General features: G+C 34.6%; 1 protein-coding gene across 13 annotated transcripts in view; it reads left to right on the forward strand.

Moving 5' to 3' along the window:
* GGNBP2 (gametogenetin binding protein 2) overlaps positions 1-22,764 on the forward strand; it is a 28,672-nt gene extending 5,908 nt beyond the window's left edge. For 4 of the 13 annotated variants that reach the window (XM_074262011.1, XM_074262012.1, XM_074262010.1 and 1 more), the window contains 13 exons: positions 5,627-5,707; positions 6,874-7,127; positions 7,931-8,029; positions 9,808-9,933; positions 10,027-10,140; positions 16,110-16,313; positions 17,531-17,705; positions 18,516-18,710; positions 19,215-19,362; positions 19,523-19,648; positions 19,738-19,886; positions 20,269-20,517; positions 22,106-22,764. In XM_074262011.1, the coding sequence (XP_074118112.1) occupies positions 5,627-5,707; positions 6,874-7,127; positions 7,931-8,029; positions 9,808-9,933; positions 10,027-10,140; positions 16,110-16,313; positions 17,531-17,705; positions 18,516-18,710; positions 19,215-19,362; positions 19,523-19,648; positions 19,738-19,886; positions 20,269-20,517; positions 22,106-22,309 (2,124 nt within the window). In that variant the 3' untranslated portion in view covers positions 22,310-22,764. Of the gene's footprint in view, positions 1-5,626; positions 5,708-6,873; positions 7,128-7,930; positions 8,030-9,807; positions 9,934-10,026; positions 10,141-16,109; positions 16,320-17,530; positions 17,706-18,515; positions 18,711-19,214; positions 19,363-19,522; positions 19,649-19,737; positions 19,887-20,268; positions 20,518-22,105 lie in introns of all 13 variants that reach the window. The other 9 variants (XM_074262008.1, XM_074262009.1, XM_074262017.1 and 6 more) reach the window with 5 other exon arrangements.
* Positions 22,765-26,268: the final 3,504 nt, after the last annotated feature.

Consider the following 26,268-nt stretch of genomic DNA (forward strand, 5'->3'; position numbering starts at 1 on the left):
GGTTTATGTGTTTCAAATTTATATTGTCTGTTAATTTTATATGTAGTTGTGAAAATGCCAAATGCCACCTAAAATTTACAATAGCTGTTAAAATGCAAGTCATTGTTAGAGATGCCACTCTTGTTAGCCAGTGTCAAGTCTGGTTTGAGGTGCAGCACTTCTGTTTAAAATGGAAAAGTGTGATTGAGTTAACTGGGTAATTGGTTAGAGTGTTCAAAACAAAAAGCTATAATTATAATTAGTCTGGATGCTTTTTCCTGGGAAAAAGAGTGGAGTACTTTCTATTGTCCTAAGACTGAAGGAAAGAGGATTTATTCCTATAGAATCAGCCAATAGTTCTATGTTTTGAGTACCTTTTTCTGAGTTCTATAAGAAAAATTTAGTGAAGCTTCATTTTAAATTAAAAAATTAATAGAGCATCTTGGATATTTTAAGTGGTCCCATTGATCTCTTATGATAAGTGGTCCATGCAATTAATGCTCATGCAAACATTCTGTGTACTTATTTTTGTTTATCCCAAAATATCCTTTCCCTTAGCATCTTGAAATCAAAAAAATTTCATAGAGAATAAAGAGGAAGGAAAAGAGATTGGATGTAAAGAAGACTGTATGAGGCTAATCACAAAAATGTGGATATTTAATGAATTTAAAACATTGTCTTCCATGTCTCCATTTTAACTTGAGCTCTTAGTGAAGAATGATACACTAATAACTCAACATTTGAAGATATTTTGAGGGCTGTCTTAAGCATTTGTCAATAATGATTTAAAATTTTACCTTTTTTTGGGGGGGAAGCTTTTTCCCTCCCTCAAAAAAAATGTCCTTTTGAACATTTTATACTTCTTTAAGTCACTTAAAATTTGATTTTCCCTGCTTGTAGGTTTTATCTTGCTTCTTGAGTTTAGGATTAGGAAAAAGAAAGCTGCAAGTAATTGGTTTAATTTAAGCAGCATTCCTTAAAGAAATGCATTTTATGTTGGGAAAATGTGAACCTCTAGGAATTTAACATTTTAATTAATAAATATTTTTTAGTGAAATATTTTTCCCTCAGATATACCATAATGAAAGAAATAAGCTTCTTGCAGATCCCTTTCTCTCTCCCTAATATGTTAAGAGAAATAGCAAATCCAGTTACCTGTAGAGGAACGGGGTGGGGGTGGTTAAGGCAAAGGCAGTTAAGAAGGAACAGACTTTGTAATGGTAGCTTTTTAATAGAAGTGATGTGGTGGTAGGCTTTTGTGAGAAATGGTTTTAGATAATGGTCTTTATGAAGTTCCTTGAGTTTGAGCTTTTGGTTCCCTTTATCCATTGATAAAGTTCTGAGCAAAGTATGTTCTCTGGAAAACCATTGGTGCATTTTTAGTAGTCATCATCAGTATCGATTGCTTTTTACTTCTTAGTGGCCTTGTGTTCAGTGGATTCTGATTCTAATATGCTTATGATACAGGAAGCAATAACAATGGATGGGGGGGCAAGGAAATTGTAAAACTTTAGAAATTTTTCTCTCCCAATGTGAAATACTTCTAGAACTTTTGAAAAATTGATTTTTCTTAATAGCCAGCTTATAATCAAGTGGGATATATACATTAGACTAGAGGGAAGTTTGAACTACATTTGAACTTTAATAGCATGGGTTGAAGGCTAATAGAGTTTTAATTCACATTTATCATTAATAGAGTGGAGTAAGAGCAAAATCTGACTACTTTTCCAATGTGAAATGCTCATAACTCTTTTCAAAAATGGATTTTTGTTAGACTTAGATTTTAATCTAAATTCTATCTAGACTCAATATAGAGTCTCAACCTTGAAGCCTTTTAAAACAAATAATCTCAAGTTGTACAAAGGCCTCCTAATGCTGAATATTACAATTGATATCTGTAACATAAGTAAGTGTAGTAAGAGTTTAGGAGGATGTATTTGAACACTTCTATAGTATATAGGCATTTTGTCTTTCTTGAGAAAGAATCCTAAATATTAGTATTATAGATTATTTAGAAAATCAGCGATCTGTCTGCATTAACATGCTATTTTTAATTGTTAGAATTATATACTTAGAAAATTCCAGGAACACAGATTTGCTTTTTTAGTGAAACCTTTGGAGAGTTGGGGTATTTAAAATTTCCATAAAGATATGTTAGACTTTATATATAATAAATGTACATCTACTTGGAGGTGTGGATTTAGTGAGCTACCAAAAGGTATGTGGTTTCATGTTTTCTCTTTGGACTCTGATTCAATAGCATTGGAATGTATTTTGTAGAAGGGATTATATTGTAAATAAAAGGTGAAAGGAGAAATTTGGAGTGAATGAAAAAGCATTTATTAAGCACTTACTATGTGCCAGGTGCTAGGAGTATATAGAGTAAGGCTACACTTAAGGAGCTCAACCTCTAATGGAGGAGAGGGGAGGACAGGATACAAGGGGCAGCAGGAAGACAACACATAATACTAAGCTGCTGCAGAAATCTTAAGAGTGCAGCAGAGAGAGGGCTTAGAGGAATGGCAAGATCAGGGAGTCCTTTTAATGGAATACAAATGAAAATAATTTGGATAAATGCACTTACTTGCTATCTGCACAACAGGAAAATAATCCAAAAACTGGGGAAGGGAATAATATGAAGCACTACTCTGGGTTAGAAACTAGGCTAAGTGCTTTGCAAATATCTCATTTGATCTTGAGGGCACTCCTATGCAGAATATCTTCTGTTCTATGTTTGTGAGTTCACTTACCGATTTTTGACAATACTTTAGGTTATCTAAGAAATTATTTTAAAGAATAGAAAGCAAAATAACAAAAAAAAAAAATAAGCAAAAATTTTTTTTTTCTTTTTCCTCTTTAGGTAGTTAATGGCACATAGTACCTTATATAGAATTTGGCCAAAATGCTGCCAAGGCAGAAGACTGTTGAAAATAAATCATTTACCTCGTAAATATTGGGTATTTGATAAAATCACTGCAAGGGAAATTACCTTGCTTAGACTGGCCTTACAAGACTGGCAAAATCCAAAATGGATACAATACAGGATATGTTGGTGATATAATGACGATCTATAACCAAATGTAAAAGTTTATAAATAACCATAATGTTTTCCCTCTAAGATTGTCTAGTTTTTAATCTTGCTGTTAGTACATAGCTGTTTGAATGTCTTCCCCATTAGACTGTGAGCTCTTTATGAGCAAGGATTTGCCCTCCCCCCTTTTATATCCTCAGGGCTTACTAAGCACAGTGCAAGGCTCCTATTAGGTGCTTAATAAATGCTTCTTGTGAATAAACGTTCTGATGAACATCAAAGTCTGTAATAAGCTTTTTTTGTTGTTGGTTTATTCTACTTGCTTAAGACAGCAAAACATTATTTGAAGGGGAAAAAAATCAGTTCTCATAAGTACAGTTAGAACATGGGATATCATACACTGGGTCTTCAAGTTTGAATCTTTAAAAACAAACTCACTTCAAGTCTTCCTAAATTGATATTTTAGGCTCTTAATAAATGCTTGTTGACTTGTTTAAAACACTGGAACTAATGAACGAATAAATTTTGTTTAATTGGACATAAAGCATAATGTCCAGTTTCAACACAGTGTGGTAATATAATATCTCAGTTCAGGAGGTAAAGGATGCACATTTTAAATAGTCTGCATAAGTTAGGTGTGAAAGGGCCTGTTGCTTCTATTGAATCACATAATTCCACAAATTAGTTCTAATACTTAATTACTTGCTAAATAAATTTATTTTTATATAGAAAATCAAACCCTAAAACTTGCAGTGACTCCAGTATATAATTTTGTATTTTTCTTATCAATTCATTTGATAACCAGATTGTTATTAAATGGCTCAGGGGAAACAAGCTAGAGTTGAATTCAGTCAGTTCTCATGATAAAAGAAACAGGAATAATAATAGTTGAAAATTCTTGGGTAAAGTAAGGATTTTGGATTCACTTGTGTTTTTTCCTTATTGAACCATTTGAAGTTGCATTAGCCAAATTAAGATAAATAACTGGAGTTCATCATCATTCTGCTACTTTACACCCTAGTAAAAAGCTTGAACAGGCCACCTGTGGGGAGAACTAGAAACAAACAAAAAAAGGTTAATCATTAAACTGGATAATCAGCCCTTGAGCGATTTAGATTTGACCATCTACGACTAATGTATTTAAGGAGGGATGACTGGTCTTTAAAAAAAGTTAGAGACTTGGAAGGAACATGCTAATGCATGTGGTAGACATGATGTTTTTATTACTGAATTATTGTGCTATTAAAATCAATGTCTGCCTCTTCACATGTAGATATTCTGTTAGGTAAATAATCTAGTTTTCAATCACTCTTACAGAAACACAGGTAGTGATTGTCTTAATGTTATAGTAGAAGTACTGAAAGACATTACTATAAATAGAGCAATTGATACCTTGCTTAACTGAATCCTTTGGGATTGATTGTCTTCAATAAATTTTCAAAAATCACAAATTAAGTAAGTAAAACAACTTATATTTGTGGTAAATAAGTTAGATTTTTTTTTTTTTTAATTTTCTTGAAAGCTTCCCAGGTGAAAGTAAACAAGGGTTACTGAGGTTGAAGTGAATGTGTGTCCTTCCCTCCCCCCCCCCCCCCATTTCCCCTTCAGTACTTAAAGCTGTCTTACTTTCTTCCATCACCTTCATACCAGTCACTTATAAATTGTTTCATGGGGTTACCTCAACACAGCATTGGTATTTTAAACCAAGTAATTATGGAATGTATGTTCCTTTTGTAGTTTTTCAAAATGAATATCAGGAACAGGTGGAAAAATAACAAGGGTTAGGAATGTCCTGGAAATAATGGATTGAAGAAGACAGCAATCCTGATATACTGGGAAGAACATTGAATTGGGAGATTGGTTTGAATCCAGCCATATTGTCTTACTAGCCATATTATCCTTGGTGGAAGCACTTAACCTCCTTTGCCTTCAGGCTTCTTATCTATATAATGAGCAAGTTAAACAATGACTTCTGAGATCCCTTCTAACTCTAGATCTTTGGTCCCCCAGAAAGCTACTTATTTTTCTGGGTACTATCAGGAGTCACTTGGTCTTCACCTTCTTCCCAGAACTTGTTCTCTCTTCTGCCCTGGCACAGCTTATATTGCAGACTTCCCTAATAAAATTTATGATTCTTCTTTCTACCCTTATATCAGATTCCTGGTTTCTTATTTGATGCAATATCTTGTAATAGTGACCTTTTTGTACTATAATAATTCTTGCTTATGTAAATATTTGAATTTTTTCCCTATAGCAGTTATTTTTTACTTAGCAGTCAGTCCTGGTTATAAACTTCTCTGCACTTGATATGTAGTGTATCACTGATACTCAGATCTTTCAAACTTATGGTGTAGGACCTTCTAGAGTTTACATTTTTCTGAGTATGACCTGAGAGAATTCATAGTTACTACTTTACCTTTCTGAGGTATTATTAGGACTTGGCTTAGGAATTTAAAGCCCGATTTTGGTATCCCATTCATGCAAATCTGTTCTTAAATATTACCATTCAGCCCATGAGTTAGTAAGCACTGCTTTGAGTGTTTCAAGAATGGGGAAGAATTTTGGCATGAATATTTTTGGTTTTTTTATTTTTATTTTTATTTTTTTAATTTTAAGATGGTGATGGAATTTCCTGATAATGTGCTAAATCTTGATGGGCATCAGAATAACGGTGCACAACTAAAGCAGTTCATTCAGGTAAAGTTTTTAATATTATTGCATTAGGTTTTTGCTAAATGTAATCCTGTAATAAGTTAATTAACTTGATACAGCTGGGCAAATTGTATTGACTTTGTAGTTTTAAAGTTATGGTCTTTCTTTGACTGTTACAGTGAATGATCATAAATGATAACATGCAAAAAAAAAATTGTGTTTAGGACTTGAAATTTCCAGATCTTCTTTGTTGTCTGTCTTTTGAAGGAGGAGGCCACCACACTATATGTTGAGGGTTTTTGTTGTTGTTGTTATTTTTTATATGAATCTTGTAATGTGAGAAGCTAAATAAAATATTATAGTTAATTTTTTGATCATCATTTCATTTTGAAACGGACATAGATATGAACAGAATAACACTGTGTTTTATTGTCCTTCACAAGGCAAACTGTTAGCCTGTATTATAAATTTTAATTCAGAGTTCTAGAAAATTTGAATGAAAGCTTAAATGCAAGTGTGAATTGTTTAACAGTTGACTGTCTTATTCTATATTCCTTTTCATAACTGAGGACATTAGTAGTAATATAAATAACTTTCAAGAGAAAACACATCACTTAGGAGAACAAGTAATAGTTTTATGTTGATTTATAACAGTGGTTTCCAAACCTTTTTGATCTCCTGTTCCTAATAATTTTTTTTTTCCTGGTGGGTTTGCTGAAGGGTTGAGGGGGTGGTAAGTTTGCCAGTGGTAACTGGGAACAATTAAATTATATGCCCTGAGGGACCAATACCTGGCTTAGGAAAGGGTAAATTGAAAATTCATGCTTTCCAAAAGTTGAATTTTGTGGGAAAGTACTAGGTAAGGGATAGCTATCTTCTTTTGAAGATGGGCCCTATGACACTCTTATCTCAGGGAGGGTAGCATGTGATCTATTTTCCTAATGTAGTTGATGGCTCATATACTCCTTAGGGTCATGTCATAGAACCACCCCCATTTTGGAAATCACTAGTCTATAGTATCATGTTTATTTCCTTTTCTATATCAACATTTTTTTAAAATGTCTTTATTGAGCAGTAAATGAGATGTTATTTGGAAAACACTTGTGCTATATCAGCATATAGGGTGTTTTTTTGTTTGTTTGTTTTTAAGTGTTACCTATTAGTATTTTTGAAGGACTTGTTTTCATTTTTGCTTTCCCTTTTGCTCTCAGCGACATAGCATGCTTAAGCAGCAAGATCTCAATATTGCCATGATGGTGACATCGCGTGAAGTCTTGAGTGCACTTTCTCAGCTTGTCCCATGTGTTGGTTGTCGTCGCAGTGTGGAGCGCCTCTTTTCCCAGCTTGTAGAGTCGGGAAATCCTGCCCTTGAGCCTCTTACTGTAGGGCCCAAGGGAGTCCTTTCTGTTACTCGAAGCTGTATGACTGATGCAAAGAAGCTTTATACGTTATTTTATGTGCATGGGTAAGTCAAACAAAGAAAAATGGCTTGCTTAAATTGTGGTTTTTGACAATTGCTTTCAAAGACTGGATAAAACCTTTCACACATTTGCCTAAGCTTGTCATTGTCTCACAGTGGGACACTAATGTGGATTCTGATGCTGAAATGATATGGAATGTCACAGTAACGGTATTTTTTACTAGGTTTGGTGGCATAGCTTTGTGGGAAGATGAGTCTTTAAAACTGCCAAGTGATGGTAAATGTAATGTTTTTCAGTATTAAGGGGGGGGGGAAACTATATTAAGTAATTTGTGTTTTCTTCATTAAATCACCTTTTGGTCTAGGACCCTTTTAAAAATATTTTGGGAATTGCATTTTGATATGGTAGGATTTTTTAATGATCTTTTGCATTTTATTTTATATACTTAAAACATTTGCTCATAAGTGTAACCAGGCTGTCAAAGGGGTCTGTGATGCAAAAAATATTAAGAACCCCCTAGTGTGCAATAGTGAATAGGGAGATAACCTCAAAGCCTAGAAGACCTGGCTTCAAGTCCTTCCTCTTATTAACTATATATTGCCTATTTATAGGATTATTGTGAAGAATAAATGAGATGGTATATATAAAGAGTTCTATAATTGCTAGATATTATTGTCATTATCATCATGATGGCAAAAAACTAAAAATGATTAAACTCTTTAGAAGAGAAATTTATATTATTAAAAACTGATTTAAAGTTTAATCTTATATTGGCTGATTCATGGATCCAGAATGGAATGATACAGTCTTCAGTATCAAATAATCTTTGATTTTTGCTTTTATATAGGTCCAAACTAAATGACATGATAGATGCAATTCCAAAAAGTAAGAAGAACAAGAGATGTCAATTGCACTCCTTAGATACACACAAACCAAAACCTTTGGGGTAAGTTTACTTGAACACAAAGATTATATTTCTCATAGTTAAATTTATAAATATTAAGTAAATACAATGATCAGTGGCCAAGAAAAAACATGTTTCTTTACATAGTTGATTATACATTTTCCACAAATGTCAGAGTGTTATTCTTCCTTTAAGACCTTTTGCCTTGATATTTTGAACACATTTGATCATAAAGTATATTTTTTGCATTAGAAGTTTTTGGAAGGGAATTGATCCCTAACATAAATTTTTGTTGTTATTAACTTTATTTTAGCCAGTAAGAGTATGTATGTTTTTTTTGTTTGTTTGTTTGTTTGTTTTTTTTGTTTTTTTAACCATTTGAATCCTGGCAATAGCTTTTAAGTATAAATGACTGTTTATTTTAATTGTTTTTAATGACCTAACTTTTATTTGTAAACCATTCTTTGGAGTTAGTATCCAATAGGCTGTCCCTTCTTGATTAAATCACTATTGAATCTTTTTCAGAAGTTAATTCTAGAGATACAAACCTAATGTATGTGTCTTCCACTTATTTCTATGATTGGGCAAAATGTCCTAGGTAGCTACTAGGAAGTGAGCCCTGCTTATCCCTAGGGTGGAATATAAATTAAAGTTAGGCTTTTTCTTTTTTTCTTGACATGACTTGGTTTTTAAAAGATAAGAGTGTGATTATTACTACTGTTTCTTATAAGTTAAGGTGTCAACTCTATAAAATAAAAACTGAATTAAAGTCAGGTTTAATTTTCTTGGTTTGATCTTGAAGAAACATTCTCTTATATTGAAAGAAAGGAAGAAATAAATGCACCACTCACTTTATATGCTTGGGATTTTTGTTAATTTTTCTTATCCCCTGAGGTAGACTCTATGTGTTGTCTGATGCAGTTTGCTACTTAGATAAGGAAGTAGCTTCTGCATGAGTGGCTGTTACCCAAAATTGTGTTGCAATCTAGTGCATAGTTTGAGTTTAGAAGTCAGGCCTTCAGGGTATTCTAGCAGTTTTTAATTGTTCATGCTTTTTAGGTGCCACCCAAACTTGTTTGATTACTAAATAGAATCTAAGTAAGTTTTAGATCTACCTAAATCTATTCTTGCATAGTTTAAAGCAGATCATAAATAAAATCTATATAGAAAGTGTTTGAAGATAAAGACCTTATAGCCTACCATAATATAGTGATATTAAATCCGACTCTTAGCTACTTATAAGTGTCTTGCTAGGTAAGAATAACTGCTGGGTTAATTTTTAATGATTTTTTAAAAATGTTATGAGACTTTAGTTAATATTTTGAAGTATAATCATTTAAGCTTTTAGAAAAATATAATGCATAAAATGATAATGTTTCAAGCCAGTTTGGTTTGATGGTAACACCTTATCTTAGCAGTAACCTTTTCATACTTAAGTACAAATCTCTTGTAGAAAGGTATAATTTTAATTATAATTTAGATTATCCTCAGTATCACTAAGATACTTGAAATGCACTAGTTATTTTAAAGCACTGAAGTAAGATCAAATTCCATTACCAAAAAAAACTATAACATTTAAAGATTTATAAGAACTCTTAGCTAGTGACCTATTTATTCTAAGCAATAGTTGTTAACAATAATATAATAGTAGTCCTAACAAATTTTAAGAGTTATCTTAGAGTTCATTGTAATAGGGTTTGACCTATATCTCTTAGGTTGTAGTTCAAAACAGATTTAGCTTATTTTATAACTTCTTATAGCTAAAGATTTGTGAGTCTTTGATTTTATATTTGTCTTTTAATACTACTACTATACTACAGTGAAGGGAGCAGTAACAGTGTCAGTTCAGAGAAGCTAAGTACAGATAAGAAAAGTAGTGAAGACCACAGGAAGGACAGCAAGTGTAGGATCATTTTCCATTATGGACCTTTCCAGGGAACTGCCAGGTAAAACAAAGCAATCCTTCACCCTGTTTTTGAATGTGCTATTTTCTGTATATAGGCCATTATTTATATGAGTATTCATTTTTCTTTCTGCAGAGGTTGTTGGATGGATGTGTGGGAACTAATGTCCCAGGAATGCAGGGATGAAGTAGTTTTAATTGATTCTAGTTGTCTTTTAGAAACATTAGAAACCTATCTGCGAAAACACAGGTAAGTCTTAAGATTAAAGTGTAGTCATATTGTTACTACTGTGCCTAGCCTTCATTTGTTCTCATGAAACATTTTCCAGCACAATTTTCAAAATGACAAGATATAAGTTTACAGCCCTTCATATTTAACAGCCTGGCGTAGTGGCTAAAGAGCTAGTCTGTCTCATAGCCAGGAAGACCTCGGGTATAAGTTCTGCTTCTGAAACCTACTGGCTCTGTGGCCCTGGGCAAGTCGTTTTCTCTCTCAGTGCTACAGGCACTGAATGCCCACTGAGATCCTAAAGTTTGAAGCCAGCTACACTCATTCCTAATTAGGCAGCATTTCTCCGGGTGTTGCAGATAGCTGAAGGACAGATGTAGTGGTATTACCCTCCCCTCCCCCAGCACCCTTCCCCCCCCCCCCTTTTTCTAATAACCCCATTCCTTCCTAGCCACACTGGGGGAGCCATTAAGCTCCATACTTTGTCCTATTGTGCTAGGCACTGGGGATACAGAGATAAAAATGAAACACTCCTTGCCCTCAAGGAACTTATGCTCTATTAGAGGAGGATACCACATGTACATAAGTATAGACAAAACAAATACAAGGTAATTTTTGAGGTGAGGCGCTAACAGCTGTGAGATCAGAATAGGAAAAGTTTTATGTAGAATGTAGCACCTGAACTGAACCTTGAAGGAAGTAAGGAATTCTAGGAAGTTGGAGGTGTGGAAAGAGGAGTGAATTCCAGGTGTATCAACCTCTGGGGAGAAAGGTATGGAAATCAGAGAAACAAAGATCAGTTTGGTTAGATCAAAATGCTTGAAGGGCAGGCAGTGTCTATTGTTGAAAAGGTAGGTTGGAACCAGTTGTGATAGGCTTTATATGCCAAAGATCCTGAGGTAATAGTTTATTTGATCAGGAAAGTGGTATGTCGACTCTTGCTTTAGAAAATGAATTTGGCATTACCATAGAGGATAGAACAAAGGGAGAAGAGCTTTGAGGCAAGGAGTTTAATCAGGCTTCCATGGTCTATGTAAGAGATTAGGGTCCACACTATTGGGATGACTGAATAGAGTTAAGAAGACAGAAGTGAGATACTGAGGAAGAAATGGCATGACATAGGAACTTTTTAGGTATGTGATAAAAAAGAGAGAATGAGGAGTTACGGATGGTGTCAAGGAAAGATACCTTTGACATAACCAGGAAGTTTAGATTATGAGGAGTGGGTTTTGAGAAAAACATGAATTCTTTTTTGGACATGTTAGAGATGCCCACAATCATCCAGGTTGAAATGCCCAGTGGACATTTGGTGATAATAGAACTGAAGCACAAAAAAGAACTTAGGGCTAGAAACATAGCCCTTTAATATATTAAATCTCTGAATAGAAATTTCATAATATACCCATGGAAGCTAACAAAGTCATTGGAAGGGAAAGGATGATTCAGTAAAGGACATAGAAGAAATAATTGGGAGAAAAATCAAAAGTGAGTGTCATGGATACTTGTCAGTAATGCCAAAATGCTGTTTAGAGGTCAAGAAGGATAACTATTTTGAAAAATCTAGGATTTTGTTGATTCTTGGAGAAAGCTGTTTCAGTTGAGTGATTAATTCCATAGCTAGATTGCAAAGAGCTGAGAAAAGAAGACGACAAAGTAGTTTGGCTATGAAAGAGAAGAGAAGGGCCAGTTACTTGAAGGAGATGATGGGTTCCAGTGAGTGTTGAGTTCCCTCCCCTCCCTCTCATCCCCAAGTTTATAACATACCTGGACATATTTGCAGATAGTAGGAAGGAGCGAAGAGAAAGATTGAGATTACATTTGAGCTGGAAAGGGGATGGTCATGGGGTGATCTATTGGAGGAGATGGGGAGGTTGATGGGATTAAGTTAATAAAAGGGCTGGCCCTTGGAAATAGCAGTATCCCCCAACCACGAGACTTGCTTTCAGCCCAACCCTACTACAGCCTACAGAGGAAAAAAATCATTGTGGAGAAGGGGCCCCCCTTCCTCATCACTACTAACAGCAACTGCTGATCAGCTGCCACCAACAGGCAGATAGGCACAGGAGTGCCCTGGGACTGGCAACACCCCCAGATCACAGGTCCTGCTTCCATTCCAGCACTCACAGCCATCACCTAGGGAGACAGCCCCTATGGAGAAGGGGGCAGGCATCCTCCACCAGCTTACAGTCAACTGCTATATATGCAGGACAGGCAAGCCAGCCTAGCTGAAGCAGCAAGGCACCCTGAGGGACAGACAGGAGGCAGCATGTGCCAGGCAAGTCAAATCACCACCTTGACACCATTCCCCCTCAGACCCTGATGGAGACAGCCTGGAACCCTGAACCCAAGAATCTTTGGAATAGCAATGTTTCTAAATCAGTGTCCACAGTCATCATGCTGGGAAGCAGCCTTTGTGGAGATGCAGCAACTGCTCCTGCAGATGCTACACAGCCACATCTTTTGAAGACCCCCAAAAGAAAGCTTTTGTCACCAAAATCCTTGACACTGTCAAATGATTCATCAACAGAAACTGATAAGATATTATGACTGGAAATTATATTAAAGAAGAGACATTAACATCTGCTTTGCTGATGCACCCCAAGGAACAGGAAACCTTTCTATCTGATGTGCAGCTGAAACCTTCCGTTTGTGTTGTTTCCCATATTAGAATGTGAGCTCCATGAGAGCAAGGACTGTCTTCCTTTTCTATTTGTATCCCCAGCAGGTAGCATAGCAGTTTGTACAATGAGCACTTAATAAGTGTTTTATTTATTCCTTATGGGAAAGAAAACAAACTCTTCAACAGCTGAAACTATTTTGTCTTTAAAATACTACTAAAAAAACAAAATTTTAAAGAGACTTGAAACCTCTCCCCTGCTTCTTACCTTAACTAAAACATTTATTAAGTGCTTATTATGGACAAGGCCCTATAGATACAAACTGTTAATTAATTAGTTATTGTATAGTAATTCTCTTTATGCCTCTGAGATAGGTTTTTTAGACTTTCTCATTGATGATAAAACATGATTTAGAATTATTTCAATTCAGGGATTTCAAATTTCACTTTAGTCTTTTAAATCCAGTTGTACTGAGTATGTGGTCATATCTGCTTTGAATGATTCCCAGAAACAATTTGTAAACTACTAGGAAAATTTAGAGCAGTCAATGAGGAGTAATCTTATTCCTGTGTGTTTCCAAAAGAAAAAAGTTGATTTTAGAGTTCCCCTTTACATTTTCAGGTTAAGCTTTTACTGTAACTACCTCAGTTACAGCACTAGTTTGTAGAATATAATATCTTTATGGCTTGCTCTATTTAGCAAATGGATTTATGTTCAGTGAGTTTTTGATTTGAGGATGAGAGTAGTATAACTAGGAACTAAAGAAGGGAACTATCTTTACATTTATCTTCCTGTTTTACTTAGGCAAGGTAATTACTATATTGATGAATTTTGGTGAATTAATATGTTGATGAATAATTCTTGTCTCACTTGGATCAAGTACTTACTTTCTTTTGAGTATTGTATATCTATAGTTAATATCAACATTGTCGTGTTTTATATTTATATGAGAGATGAAGAATTTCAATTTTATTTTTATATATATACATATACACACACTCAATTTTAATAGAAAAGGACAACTCAAGTCAAGAATTTTTGCTTTAAAGCAACATTTTGGGGCAGATATTGGAATTGAAACTGACTAAAAATTTTCTGTCAAGTTTCTTACTCTGATGGTTCTCCTACCTTACTTTGCTTGTAGGAGGAACTTCTAAACCCTGCCTTCTGAATAAAAAGCTATATCATAAAGGAAATCACAGCCTTATTTTCCAAGATGCCTTGAATTTTAATGTGTTTCAAATTTTTCTGTCATAACTAACTGAATTATATACTTAAGGGGGGGTTAGACAATAGCTCAGGTTAATAAGAACTTTATTTTAGCATTTGATTTCTGCCTCCTCGGTTTTTACCAGAGTCTCTATAGACAAATAAGTAATAAATGATAAAATCACAAAATGCATAATTTGTTCCTGGTAGAGGCTTTTTCTAAGATAAGCTCAGTAGTGAGTATTTGAGTAACAGTTGCTGTCAAATTCTTGATTTGAAACATTTCAAGTCCTTATTTTTTCCCATTTCTAAATCTTATTTAGATATAGTATGAATTATAAGGGATCATTTTTTAGCTTTTTGTAGAAAATGCATATATATATGTATACATTATGAACATCCAGATAGTCTTCCCTCTCCTTTTTTTTTTTTTTTTTTAAGCCATTATGTGAGTTTCCTGACCACAAAGTAGCATAAATTTCATTGTACTACAGAACATTCCAAAAGTCTTTAGTGCAGTCTTAAGCTTTAGTAGCTTAAAATAGATTTTGAGATAGTATATTAGTGGATTAAATTCTCTCAATAGTGCATCTTTGAACAAAGTGTTCAACTGTAAAATTGCCTTCGTTAAGTGACTTAAGCAAACCCTTTAAGAATCACTATTCTCAATCATATGCAGAGTGCTATTTGCTTCTGTGTTTACAATACTGTTATTAAACACATACCTTAATTCTTCCTTTGTATAGCAAATTTTTAAGAAACAAAAGTTAAGTTGTAATTCTAACAGTCTGGTATTTAGCTGTCTACATAGCCTTCTGGAAAAAAAAAATAAACTGCTTCACTGTCATTGCTTTTTTTTTTTTTTTTTTTTTTTCATACTGATTTAAAAATTTTTTAAGGCTGATGAACTTAGGAGTGACAGTGTTATCTTTATAAAGTATCAGTCTCTTTACCAGGTTTACTAAAATGCCTACATTTGAAAAACTTAATCTTTGAATCAGTCAATGAAAAAGTATTTATTAAGCACTTAGTATGTGCTAAGAACTGTTCTTGTTAAGTGTTGGGGATACAAATAAAAAAGCAAAGACAGTCCCTGCCCTGAAAGAGCTTATATTCTAAAGGGAGAAATAACACATAGGAAAGGTGGTGTGGTCAGGGAAAGGCAGTTTTATACCTAATAGTTAAAGGGATGGTGAATGGGATATAGGATAATAAGCACCACTCCCCTCCAGCACCAGAAGTGGAGTTGGGGGCTGGGGTGGTTAAAAGGAATCTTCCCCCTAGTTGATGAGACAATTGTGGAAGAGGAGGGGTCTGAGTAGAGGGAGTCGTGAACATAACATTTATTTCTTTTAGACACACACACACACACACATATATAATACATACATATACACACACATATTTTAGATTGACATTCCTCAGTCAGATTCTAGTAATCCACATTGTGACAAGATTTTCAGCTGAAAGAATATTAAGACATAACCTAATCTTTTTTCTCTTATTTAATAATAATAATACTAGCAATTCTATAGCGCTTTAAGGTTTGCAAAGCGCTTTACATATGTTTAATCCTCACTGCCACCCTGTGAGGGTGGGTGCTATTATCCCCATTTTACAGATAAGGAAACTGAGGCTGAGAGAAGTTAAGTGACTTGCCTGGGGTCATAGAGCTAGTAAGTGAGGCAGGATTCCAACTCGGGTTTTCCTGACTCCAAGTCCAACACTTGTAATAAATTGTTTGTGTAAAGTAGAATTTTAAGACCATATAGAAAATTTTAAAGTGTCTGATACATTAAAATGTATATTTTAATGGAAACTAAAAATCATCTGTTCATTCAGCATATTTCTAGAGGCTTGCTTAATGATGTAGATTGAGAAAAATGTCTTCATCATTATGCTAATCTACTAAATGAGGCAGAGTGAAGTAGTAGGACCCTGTACTGGGCAGAATTCAGGACACCTGAGTTCTAGTCCCTACTCTTATCACTAACTCTGTTTCTTTGGGCGAATTGCCTTTTCTTGGCCTCAGTTTTCTCATTTGTAAAATAAGGGAATTGGACTAAATGATCTCTTAAGATCCTTTCCAGTACTAACATTCTTTTGAGTCTACATCATAGCCAATTCTTATTTTGACTGCTTGCCTTTTTAAATTTTTACTAGGTTTTGTACTGACTGCAAAAATAAAGTACTTCGAGCATACAATATTCTTATTGGTGAGCTTGATTGCAGCAAAGAGAAGGGTTATTGTGCTGCACTATATGAAGGCTTGCGGTGCTGTCCACATGAACGACACATACATGTATGCTGTGAAACAGATTTCATTGCACATCTGTTGGGTCGAGCTGAGCCAGAGTTCGCAGGAGGGTATGAGTATGTAATTTGCTAGAATGGGCTATCTAGCGCTTTGCTTCTTTATTTTATTACCGAAAGTTTGTTTCTAAGCCTTGTAAATAAATCTCTTCTGCACCTTTGCCTCATTACATATGCTTAGATATAAAGCCTATGTTTTGAAGTCAGCCTTCATAATACATGTTCTCTTGGTTCTGTCTGTTGATCCAGAAATATTCTTTTCTTTATTCTATGACCTAAAAATAGGAAGAAAATGGTTTGTTGGTTCAGTTCCATGCTCCAAGTTGGATCAAAAGGAGATGGACATTTTTTGTTTTATGAATGTCATTTTTCAGTTGAAATGATCTAAAAGTGACTTTTCCATTCATGTGGAATTGTAAAGCTTTAGTTTGGGTAATTGTTGTGGATGGGCCTCCAATAGTTTTATGGAAAAAACCACTTTTGCTAATATTGCTCAAGATTATAGGCTTGGCAACAGGGTATCAGCACTTTGGATAGAATTGCTCTGTTTTTAAGGTAAGCAATTCATGAACTGTGCATGCTCCTTTAAATTTAAGAAAGGAAAACAAAACCTCTAAACTAAATGTGATCTTTGGCTAGGTATCATGAAAACAAAATTAGGAAAAAATAAAGTTGGTCACTTGTTTTAATTAAGTATATTCTTAATCCCTTCATCGTTTTGTGTGTGGGTGAAATAGTTTTTCATTTTAGGATCATTTCTCTTTTATAAGAGAGAGCTGAATAATTTAGATCTTATCCTTATCTTCCTACTTCTTAATGTTCCATTTCCAGGTTTTTTGTCATTAGCAAAACCAAACAAACAAACAAAAAAAACCCAACAACTACCAAAAAAACCCAAAACAACACTGAATGAGCTGAGCTGTATTTGACTGGGTAATTCCAAAGTTCTAATTGCTACATAGCATTGTGTTGCTGTAATCTCCAAGTGCCAGTTCCTGAATTACCATCCTTTTTAGCTGTAGTAAGATTTAAGTCTCACATGTGTGTTTCTGTGTCTTTGATATCACAGACATGCATGTATGTTTACCTATGCATAGATATACACATCTGTGTATATTTGTAGAATATCTAGCTTTCTTACTACATCTTAGTGTTCAGGTTGTTTTAAAATAAACTTGATTATACAAAAGCTTTAATGTGCTAGATTATACAAAAGCTTTAATGTGCTAGATTTGTCGGAAAGTCACTGGCTGATTTTAATGCTTTTATAGGCGGAGGGAAAGGCATGCTAAGACAATAGATATAGCCCAAGAAGAAGTTTTGACCTGCCTGGGTATTCATCTTTATGAACGACTGCATCGAATCTGGCAAAAACTGCGGGCTGAAGAGCAGACATGGCAGATGCTTTTCTATCTTGGTGTTGATGCTTTACGCAAGAGTTTTGAGGTAGGAAAGAACACTTTCAGAATGTGAGAATGCTTGATCAAAATATTAAAATAGTTTTTCTTTTTTAGCATTTGTAGCTGATATAGATATTGTTTGGTCTTTTTGGAACAGGGGAGACCTAATTTTCTTTTTTCTGTTCTACCTACTATTTTTTTACCCTTGGCTTCCTCTCTAGAAAATGGAGGCTAATGATTACTTAACAGGATGTTGTGAGAGAACTAACAAAAGATTGCAAAGCTTAAGTATATTTTATGCTAAATTTAATATGTATGTTTCCCTTTCTCCACTGTTATCATTTCTCTGCATTAGTTCTATTTGGTGGGTTTTTTCCCTATTGCATTTCTACATCTCCCTGCCCCCTTTTAAATAATATGTAACATCTTTTTAGTCTTAATATTATTTAATTTAACCTTTTGGAACACAGCCACAGCCATAAGTTTCCAAAACTTATAGACCCCAGTTCCACTTGTTTCCACTTATTTGTATTATTAGGTGGAAAGCTACTTTGCTTTTGGTCAAAAATTTTCTTTATTGTATTTCAGATTTTCCATAAGGCCAATCTTCAAATATAGTATACTGTCAGACTTAATTTTCCCCTTCCTTCTCCCTCCCCAACTATATTTGAAGATTGGTCTTATGGGGAATCTTGGAAAATTTGTAAAATCTTTAGTTGAAGCTAGTTTTTTTGGGGTGGAAACTAATTTTCAAAATTCATTAGTTTTTATTTGATAACAATTTAAATTGTCAGATTGGCAAAAAGTTATCTGATGGCATAATCTTTTTTAAAATTTATTTTATTTTTAAAATAAGATGGCTGTGGAAAAAGTACAGGGTATTAGCCGATTAGAACAACTCTGTGAAGAGTTCTCAGAAGAAGAAAGAGTACGAGAACTCAAGCAAGAAAAGAAGCGCCAAAAAAGGAAGAATAGGCGGAAAAATAAGTGTGTATGTGACATTCCTGCCCCCTTGCAAACAGCAGATGAAAAAGAAATGAGCCAAGAAAAGGTAATTTTACATCTACTCATGAGTGTTTTGCACCAAAAATTCCTCAAAGAAGCCACTTTTTGACTAATCTGGTGTTTTGTGGTTTTTTTGGTTTGTTTTTTGTTTGTTTTGTTTTGTTTTTTAGTATTCCTAGTTAAAATTAAATTTTGCTGCTAAAGTAAGTAGTAAGTTAGGACAAAAAAACATAGCATCTTACGGTTTTATATACTTGAATTCTTTAACTTTAAAGATAAAATTAGGTAGTAGTATGTCAGCCCATCCTGCAGTAAATGGGATACAATAAAAACTCATGTGTTTGATCTACTTTAAATGATTAGGTTTTGAAGCTGTCAAGTTCTAAAATATACCTTTTTGTAATTGTTTACTCACAATTGTACATTTTGGGGCAGACAGCAGTTGAATGTTTTAGAATATTAAGCTTTTCCTCCCTTTATCCCTTTGTTACAAATGCTAAGGAAATCATTTAAGTGACTTTTATAATCATTTATGCTTTGATCCTTTAAGGAGACAGGCTTTGTGGAAAACAGCTGCAAAGCCTGTGGCAGTACAGAAGAAGGTAACAGCTGCGTAGAAGTAATTGTTACTAATGAAAACACTTCCTGTACCTGTCCAAGTAGTGGCAATCTTTTGGGATCTCCGAAAATAAAAAAAGGTGAGCTATTAAGGATGTCTTTAAGTTTGTCTTCATTCATCTTTAGATGAAAGAAAATAAAATCATAGATCTGTAAGTTATAAAATTGTTTTTCTTAGTTGTGAGAAAATTATGTTAAGGATAAGAAAAAATTATACTGTAACCTCTGATTTATTCTCAGGTTTATCTCCACACTGTAATGGTAGTGATTGTGGATACTCATCTAGCATGGAAGGGAGTGAGACAGGTTCTCGGGAGGGCTCAGATGTAGCCTGCACTGAAGGCATATGTAACCATGATGAACATGGTAGGTTGAGGATAAACTTTTTGTTTATTTCTCTTATGGTAGCTGATTTTATTTAAGAGCACATTTGAAGAGAGTACTCCCTTTTTCAGGTGATGATTCCTGTGTTCATCACTGTGATGACAAAGAGGAGGACGGCGATAGCTGTGTGGAATGTTGGGCTAATTCTGAAGAGAATAACATAAAAGGAAAAAACAAAAAGAAGAAAAAGAAAAGCAAAATGTTGAAGTGTGATGAACATGTAGGTATTTGTCTATAGCAAGAATCTCATTTCGCATTTTTATTATTTTAAATAATTAGCAGCATCTAAAAACTTGTACTCATTAAGCAAAAAAAACAAACAAAAACAAAACAAAACCCTCCCCACAAAAATCCCAAGGATCAATGTATATTGTGACTTTATAAGGTATTTAAGAAACTGCTGTGACTTATATTTTCTTTGTGTTCTGTCATGTTAGTCCTCTTTTAGAACTCACCTAGGTATTAAGATTCTATTTCAAAGTACTTGAACTCTATTCATTTTTCCCATAATCTCTCTAAGTACTGTTTCTACATATTTATCAAAGAGTTTTGTCTCTTGAATTGTAACTAATTTGCTTAGTAATTATTTACTGTGGTTTCAGATCCAAAAGCTTGGAAGCTGTATTACAGATCCCAGTAATCGAGAGACCTCAGGAAATACCGTGCACACAGTGTTTCACCGTGACAAGACCAAAGATTCGCATGCTGAAAATTGCTGCAGCTCGGAAAAGGGTGGGCAGCCACTGCCTTGGTTTGAACATAGGAAAAACGTACCACAATTTGCAGAACCTGCAGAAGCGTCACTCGGTCCTGACTCTGGAAAAGGTGCCAAGAGCTTAGTTGAACTCCTTGTAAGTATCTTGACACGTGGTGGTATCTGGTCTGTAAACTAGGAAGGGAGAACTAATGCTTGGGGTGGGGAGGATGGAGTAAAGAGAATCTGGGCTTCTAGGGTTTTGTTTTCTTTTATATTGACTATAGTTGTTTTCCTTTAGAAGGGGGCTCAGGCTGCTGTGGAAACACCCCTTCTTAGCTTCTCAAAAAATGGTATCTAAATGAGGAACTGAATTAGCCTCCATCCTCACCCCCCTGGGAAAGGGGAGAGGAATTGTTGGAATTTGGCAAAAAGTTAGCTTTGCAGTATACTTTTCTTGAGAACAAAGGATGTTCAACATCATCATCTGTGAGACGGGATTACTGCTGGCTTTTTCTTTCCATGTCAGTTTATGGGAGCCATTCTTCTAGACAAGGGAGAAATGGGCTGCTTAACCAAAGCTGGATATGGACAGTCCTCCATTGTGTCTGTTTTATGCCATGAAGAAACATGGCAAAGCCAGGATACGGGCAAATTGTACCCCACATCATGAAATGAAGATGGTGATATTAACAATGATTAGGGCCCTTTGTGTGATTCTAAGCAGTCAGATCTTATAATGGACTTATTAGTGGATTTATAATATAATGCCATCCCTTGGTATAGAATTTTTTTTTTTTTTTTTTTTTTTTTTTTTTTTTTTTTTCAGGAAACTGGGACACAAATGTTTATTAAATATTCTATTAGAAATTGGTTGTTTTTGTTGTTGTTTAGTCATTTTCCACTCTCCATAACTCCATTTTGAGATTTTCTTGATAGAGATATTGGAATGGTTTGCCTTTTCCTTCTCTAGCTCATTTTGACAGATGAGGAAACTGAGGCAAGCAGACAAAAACCCTAGGACTTGACAAGGGTTTCACATGAGTAACTTGGCTGGGGCCAAATTTGAACTCGAAGTGGGTCTTTCTGATATCAGACCCAGTACTCTTATCTACTAAACCACCTAGCTGCCCCTGTTAGAGATTATTCATATGGGTTTATTCAGTGGTTGACAATGCTTGGAATTCTCTTCAGTTAGTTGATATTTTCAGGTAAAGAGATAAGGGATTTGAACTAAAATGTCAAGCAAGCCTAAGATTTTAGACCACTTTTTAGTGGTTCTTAACTATGAAAGAAATACAATAGTTCTTACTATTCTTGAGTCAGGCTTGTGATTCCTTTAGTATTAGGAGTTCTGAGAAAGAAAAGAATTCCTTGACCATTGCAGGTCAATCCTGCTCCGCCACTTAGGGAACTTGGCTGTGTGAGACTGGAACCCAGGGCTTCCTGGCTTTCAGACCTGCCTTCTAGTTTTTACTCCAGGTTGCCATTGTTGTTGTCATTGTTATTCATCATCTTCTAAAGTAGCAATAAAGAGGGATTGCTTATTTTGATAGTCCTTAATTTTTTTTTTCTTTAATATTTAAAAGTTTGTTTTTTAAACTCCTTGGATAGTAACTGAAACTTAAAAGACCGGATTTTTTTTTTTTTTTTTTTTTTTTTTTTCCTTCTTAACAGTATGTCCTGTATTGCTTCTTCATTATCCATTTTACAAGTCCTAGTTTAATAGTTGCTTTCCTTTTCAGGATGAGTCTGAATGCACTTCAGATGAGGAAATCTTTATCTCACAAGATGAAATACAGTCATTTATGGCAAACAACCAGTCTTTCTACAGCAATAGAGAACAGTACCGACAACATCTGAAGGAGAAATTTAATAAATACTGCCGCTTAAATGATCACAAGAGGCCCATTTGTAGTGGCTGGTTGACAACGGCCGGAGCAAACTAAAATAAATAAAATAGCTCTGTCTTTCATTGAAACACTCAAGATGACTACTGCGCCTTCTCTTTCAAAAACTCTTAATTTAGTGACTTTTGGCAGAATTTTATCTTAAATCAATGTGATTCTTTTCTCTTTTTTGTTTTCGGGGACGTTGGTGGAGGTAACTTCATTAATTTGTTCTTTCTTCAGGCTTGTATGTTTAGTTGAGTAGCTGTGCAAGCCTGCCTTATAATTTAAGCCATCTCTTTTCATTAAATGTTTCTCTTACTGTGAGACTTACAAAAGCAACTTAGTGGCAAAAAGTAATGTTGTACTTATAATTCTGTACAGAAATGATGAGCTGAATATAAGGTTTTACAAAGTAGACATCCACTTGCAAAAAAAATGTTTGGATGTAATATGTTAAAGCGCAATGTGCAAAATTTAAAAATAAAGAATATTTATTAATACGCATAGTACAATTTGGTGTACATGTTTCTACTTAATGTAATAATAGTATTTCCATGTTTAGTTTGCCAATCACCTGACTTGGTTAAATCAATTTGTTTTGATGGGGGGAGGAGATGATGAGGAAAATCTTCAATGAACATTCATAGAAAAGTTACTTCTAGATTTCAACAAAATAAATCCTTCCCTTGATTGCTTATTTTACTGTGCCTAGTTGATTTGTAAAATAGTTTGGTTAGCTTTTTTTTAGAGGTCTATTAGAATCCCTTTACATATACCAGTTACCCCAACATTTCTGGATATTTCAACTGTTCTAATTAGTATCCTAATGCTTCTTAAATTCAAAGGTTCATATTGACCCATAAGAATGAAAACAAAACTTGGCAGACTTTCAACCACAGATAGCCTAAGAGAGCAATTACTTGCCAATTAAAGCTTAGGATCTGGAATTGCACTGAGTAGTTAAACACACTGAAGTGTGTGCATAAATGCATGTTCAGCCTTATCTGGTTTCTAACAATAAAGTCACTGTGGCATTACAGCTTATTGCTGTCACAGGCTGTCTGTATAAGTACTGAAGGAAGAGAAAGATATTCCCTAAGGAGAGACATTTGGCAAGCCACTTCTCCATTTAAAAATCAGAGACAGTAGCTGAATAAACACAGGCACTTGGGTGTTTTTTTGTTTTTTTTATCTGATGATGTATATACAACACACTGGACAATGCCAGCAGATGGTTGTCAGTATCTCATTCTTGGCTTTGTAGGAATGGGGTGAATCTGATATTCAGACTTGAAATGGGGATGATGATATGTAGTCTTTTTTTGTGGTTCTTAAAATGTTTTTAGTTAAAGTCCAAATCTAGGGCAGAAGTCAAGTGAATTCCACCATTTTCCTCTGGCTCCTTTTTTGACTCTTGTCTTGAAGCTCTAATGATGACTGTTGTCTGGGAGAGAAATCTTGGCTGAAGTCCAGCATCTAAAATTGAGCTGATGGAGATGAATCCTGTCATTTTGTGGACTGGGAAACATAAAGCCACAGAGAGTTTTGCAAATTTGCTGTAGGTCATGTGGCTAGTTACAGAGTCAGATCTATAATGTAATTCCAAGTTTTCATGTTTTTTTTTTTTTCCAATCACTACATCTACATTTACTTCTTGAACACTGTTTCTTGGGGGGGAAAGGATCATTTGATGTAATTTTTCACAGATTTGAGTCGTATGCCTTTCCTAACTCAATCACTTGTCATGATTGGGCAAGTCATTTAACTTCTTTAGCTTACTATCTCATTTTTAAAATTGAGTTGATTCTGCCTGTGTAATTGGCAAAATTGTGGAGATGAGAAAATGTTTTAAATAAGCTACAAAGTGATGAGAAGTATATATGGTAGTGTTAAACATTTTATACCTTGTGTATATACACACTGCCCTGAGCACTCAAGTCCATGTTCTCCAACAACTTAAATTTAGCTTATTTTAAAACTGAATTTTCTTTTTTCCATAAGTCTCTTAACTTTGTTTTTCTGTAGTACCATCATTTTACTCAAGTATTCCACATCTGCAGCCCTTCCATCTAACTCTAGTTCTTTCTCATTCCCATTCATTGATAAAATCCTGATAACCTTCTCAAGTTCTCATTACTCACTTGGACTGCTACAATATTCTAAAAAGTCTTCCTGTCTCCACTTGTTACAACTTTCCTCTCCTTTTGCCCACCTTTGTAAAGCAACATTTCACATGTACAGCCAGCTTTGCTCTCTTTCTGCCTGAGGTCACATTCTGTGGTACTTTTGAGATAGCTGGGATGGTATACATACAGTATAGAGTGCTAGACAGGAAGACCTGAATTTGATTCCACAAGTCACGTAAGTAGATTAGCAAATCATCTGCACCTAGGAATGTGTATAGGAATACATGGGATCACTAAAAGATAGGTGCATAAAAAGAATAATGCAGGACAAAATCTTGGGGTACACCTAGAGTAAGGTGATGAGACATGAATTGTAGTTAAGCAAAGGAAACTGGGAAACCTAATAAAAAGCCAAAGAACCAAAAGACAATGAGTATCATGAAAACCCAGAGAAGACAAAGCCTGAAATGTGTGGTACCCTGAACTGAACACGATATGCCAAGTGTGGTCTGACCCAAAGTAAGATTATCACTTCTTTCATGGTCTTATAATAAAAATGACAATATAAAATGTTTACTATATGCCAGGCACTGAACTAAAGCACTTTATAATAATCTCATTGCTCACAATAACCTTGTGAGATAAATGATTTTATTATTCCCATTTTATAGATAAGGAAATAGGTAAAGTAACTTGCCCAGAGTCAGTAAGTATCTGAAACTGGATTTGAACTTGGGCTTTCCTGACTTGAGTACTAGCATTTTATTTATTGGGCCATTTAATTGCTATAAAAAGTCTGGGATGCTAGATACGGTATGAGAATGAACTGAGAAATAAGAACAATAGAAATGAAGGATTTCCCTTTGTTGGGAGAAAAGATTTAAAGGACTAGAATCTTTGCTTAAGGTAGAAGGGATGATAGTAAGTGACTACAGAGAGAAGGTAGAGCTTATTCAATTCTTTGTATTTGCAAAGTAAACTGATCTTTATAAATAGATGCCCAAGATAAATTGTAAGCAAACACATATCTACCCTTTGTATGAATCCAAACTACTTGACCCAGGGTAAACCACTTCCTGGGTCCTGAAAGACCCAGGCAATATGATTATCTGAAAGAACAGGGGAGATATACTACAAGGTGGGAAAAGAGCTAAAAGGGAAAAGGAACAGTTAACAAATTATAAGTCAGTGAGCTTCACTTTGTTTCCTGGGGAAATTCCAGAACCAGTCACTAAAGGAATGGTTAGTGATTAGAAATATAAATAGAGGAAAAAGATACATATATTTTTTATATGTGTATGTATGTGTGTATATGTGTGTGTGTGTGTGTGTGTGTGTATATATAAAGTGATTATAAAAAGTCTTCAGTAATGGATCTTGCCAAACTTAATCTCATTATCTTGGCAAGATTACTAAAATAGAAGAGGAGTAATGTTGAGATAAAGTGTATCTAGATTTTAACTGTTAAAATATTTATTCTTGTGAAGAAAATGGAGAAATATGGATTAGATAGTAACATTAAATGGATTCATAATTGGTTGTCCATTCAGTTTTAGTATGGAAGATGTCTCCAGTAGAATATTCCATGGATCTGTGCTTGGACAAGGGGTATTTAACAGTTTTACCGGTGATTTTAATAAAGGGAGAAATGTGCTGATGAACATATCTAAGTGCAGAATCCAAAAGGATTTGTACATAAGATGAAAATAAAGTCTTCTCCTTGGATATAAAAAACCCAAACTTTACAAGTATAAGATAGGAAAGCTATGTATAGATAGAAGTTGATTTGATAAAAGATCTTAAAGTGCTTTGGTAGACTGCAAACTCAATATTAGCAATGTGATAAAGCAGCCAAAAATACCAGTGCTATTTTGGAATTTTAAGAGGAGA

Source organism: Sminthopsis crassicaudata, chromosome 4, assembly GCF_048593235.1.
Source record: "Sminthopsis crassicaudata isolate SCR6 chromosome 4, ASM4859323v1, whole genome shotgun sequence".
NCBI classification, from domain to species: domain Eukaryota; kingdom Metazoa; phylum Chordata; class Mammalia; order Dasyuromorphia; family Dasyuridae; genus Sminthopsis; species Sminthopsis crassicaudata.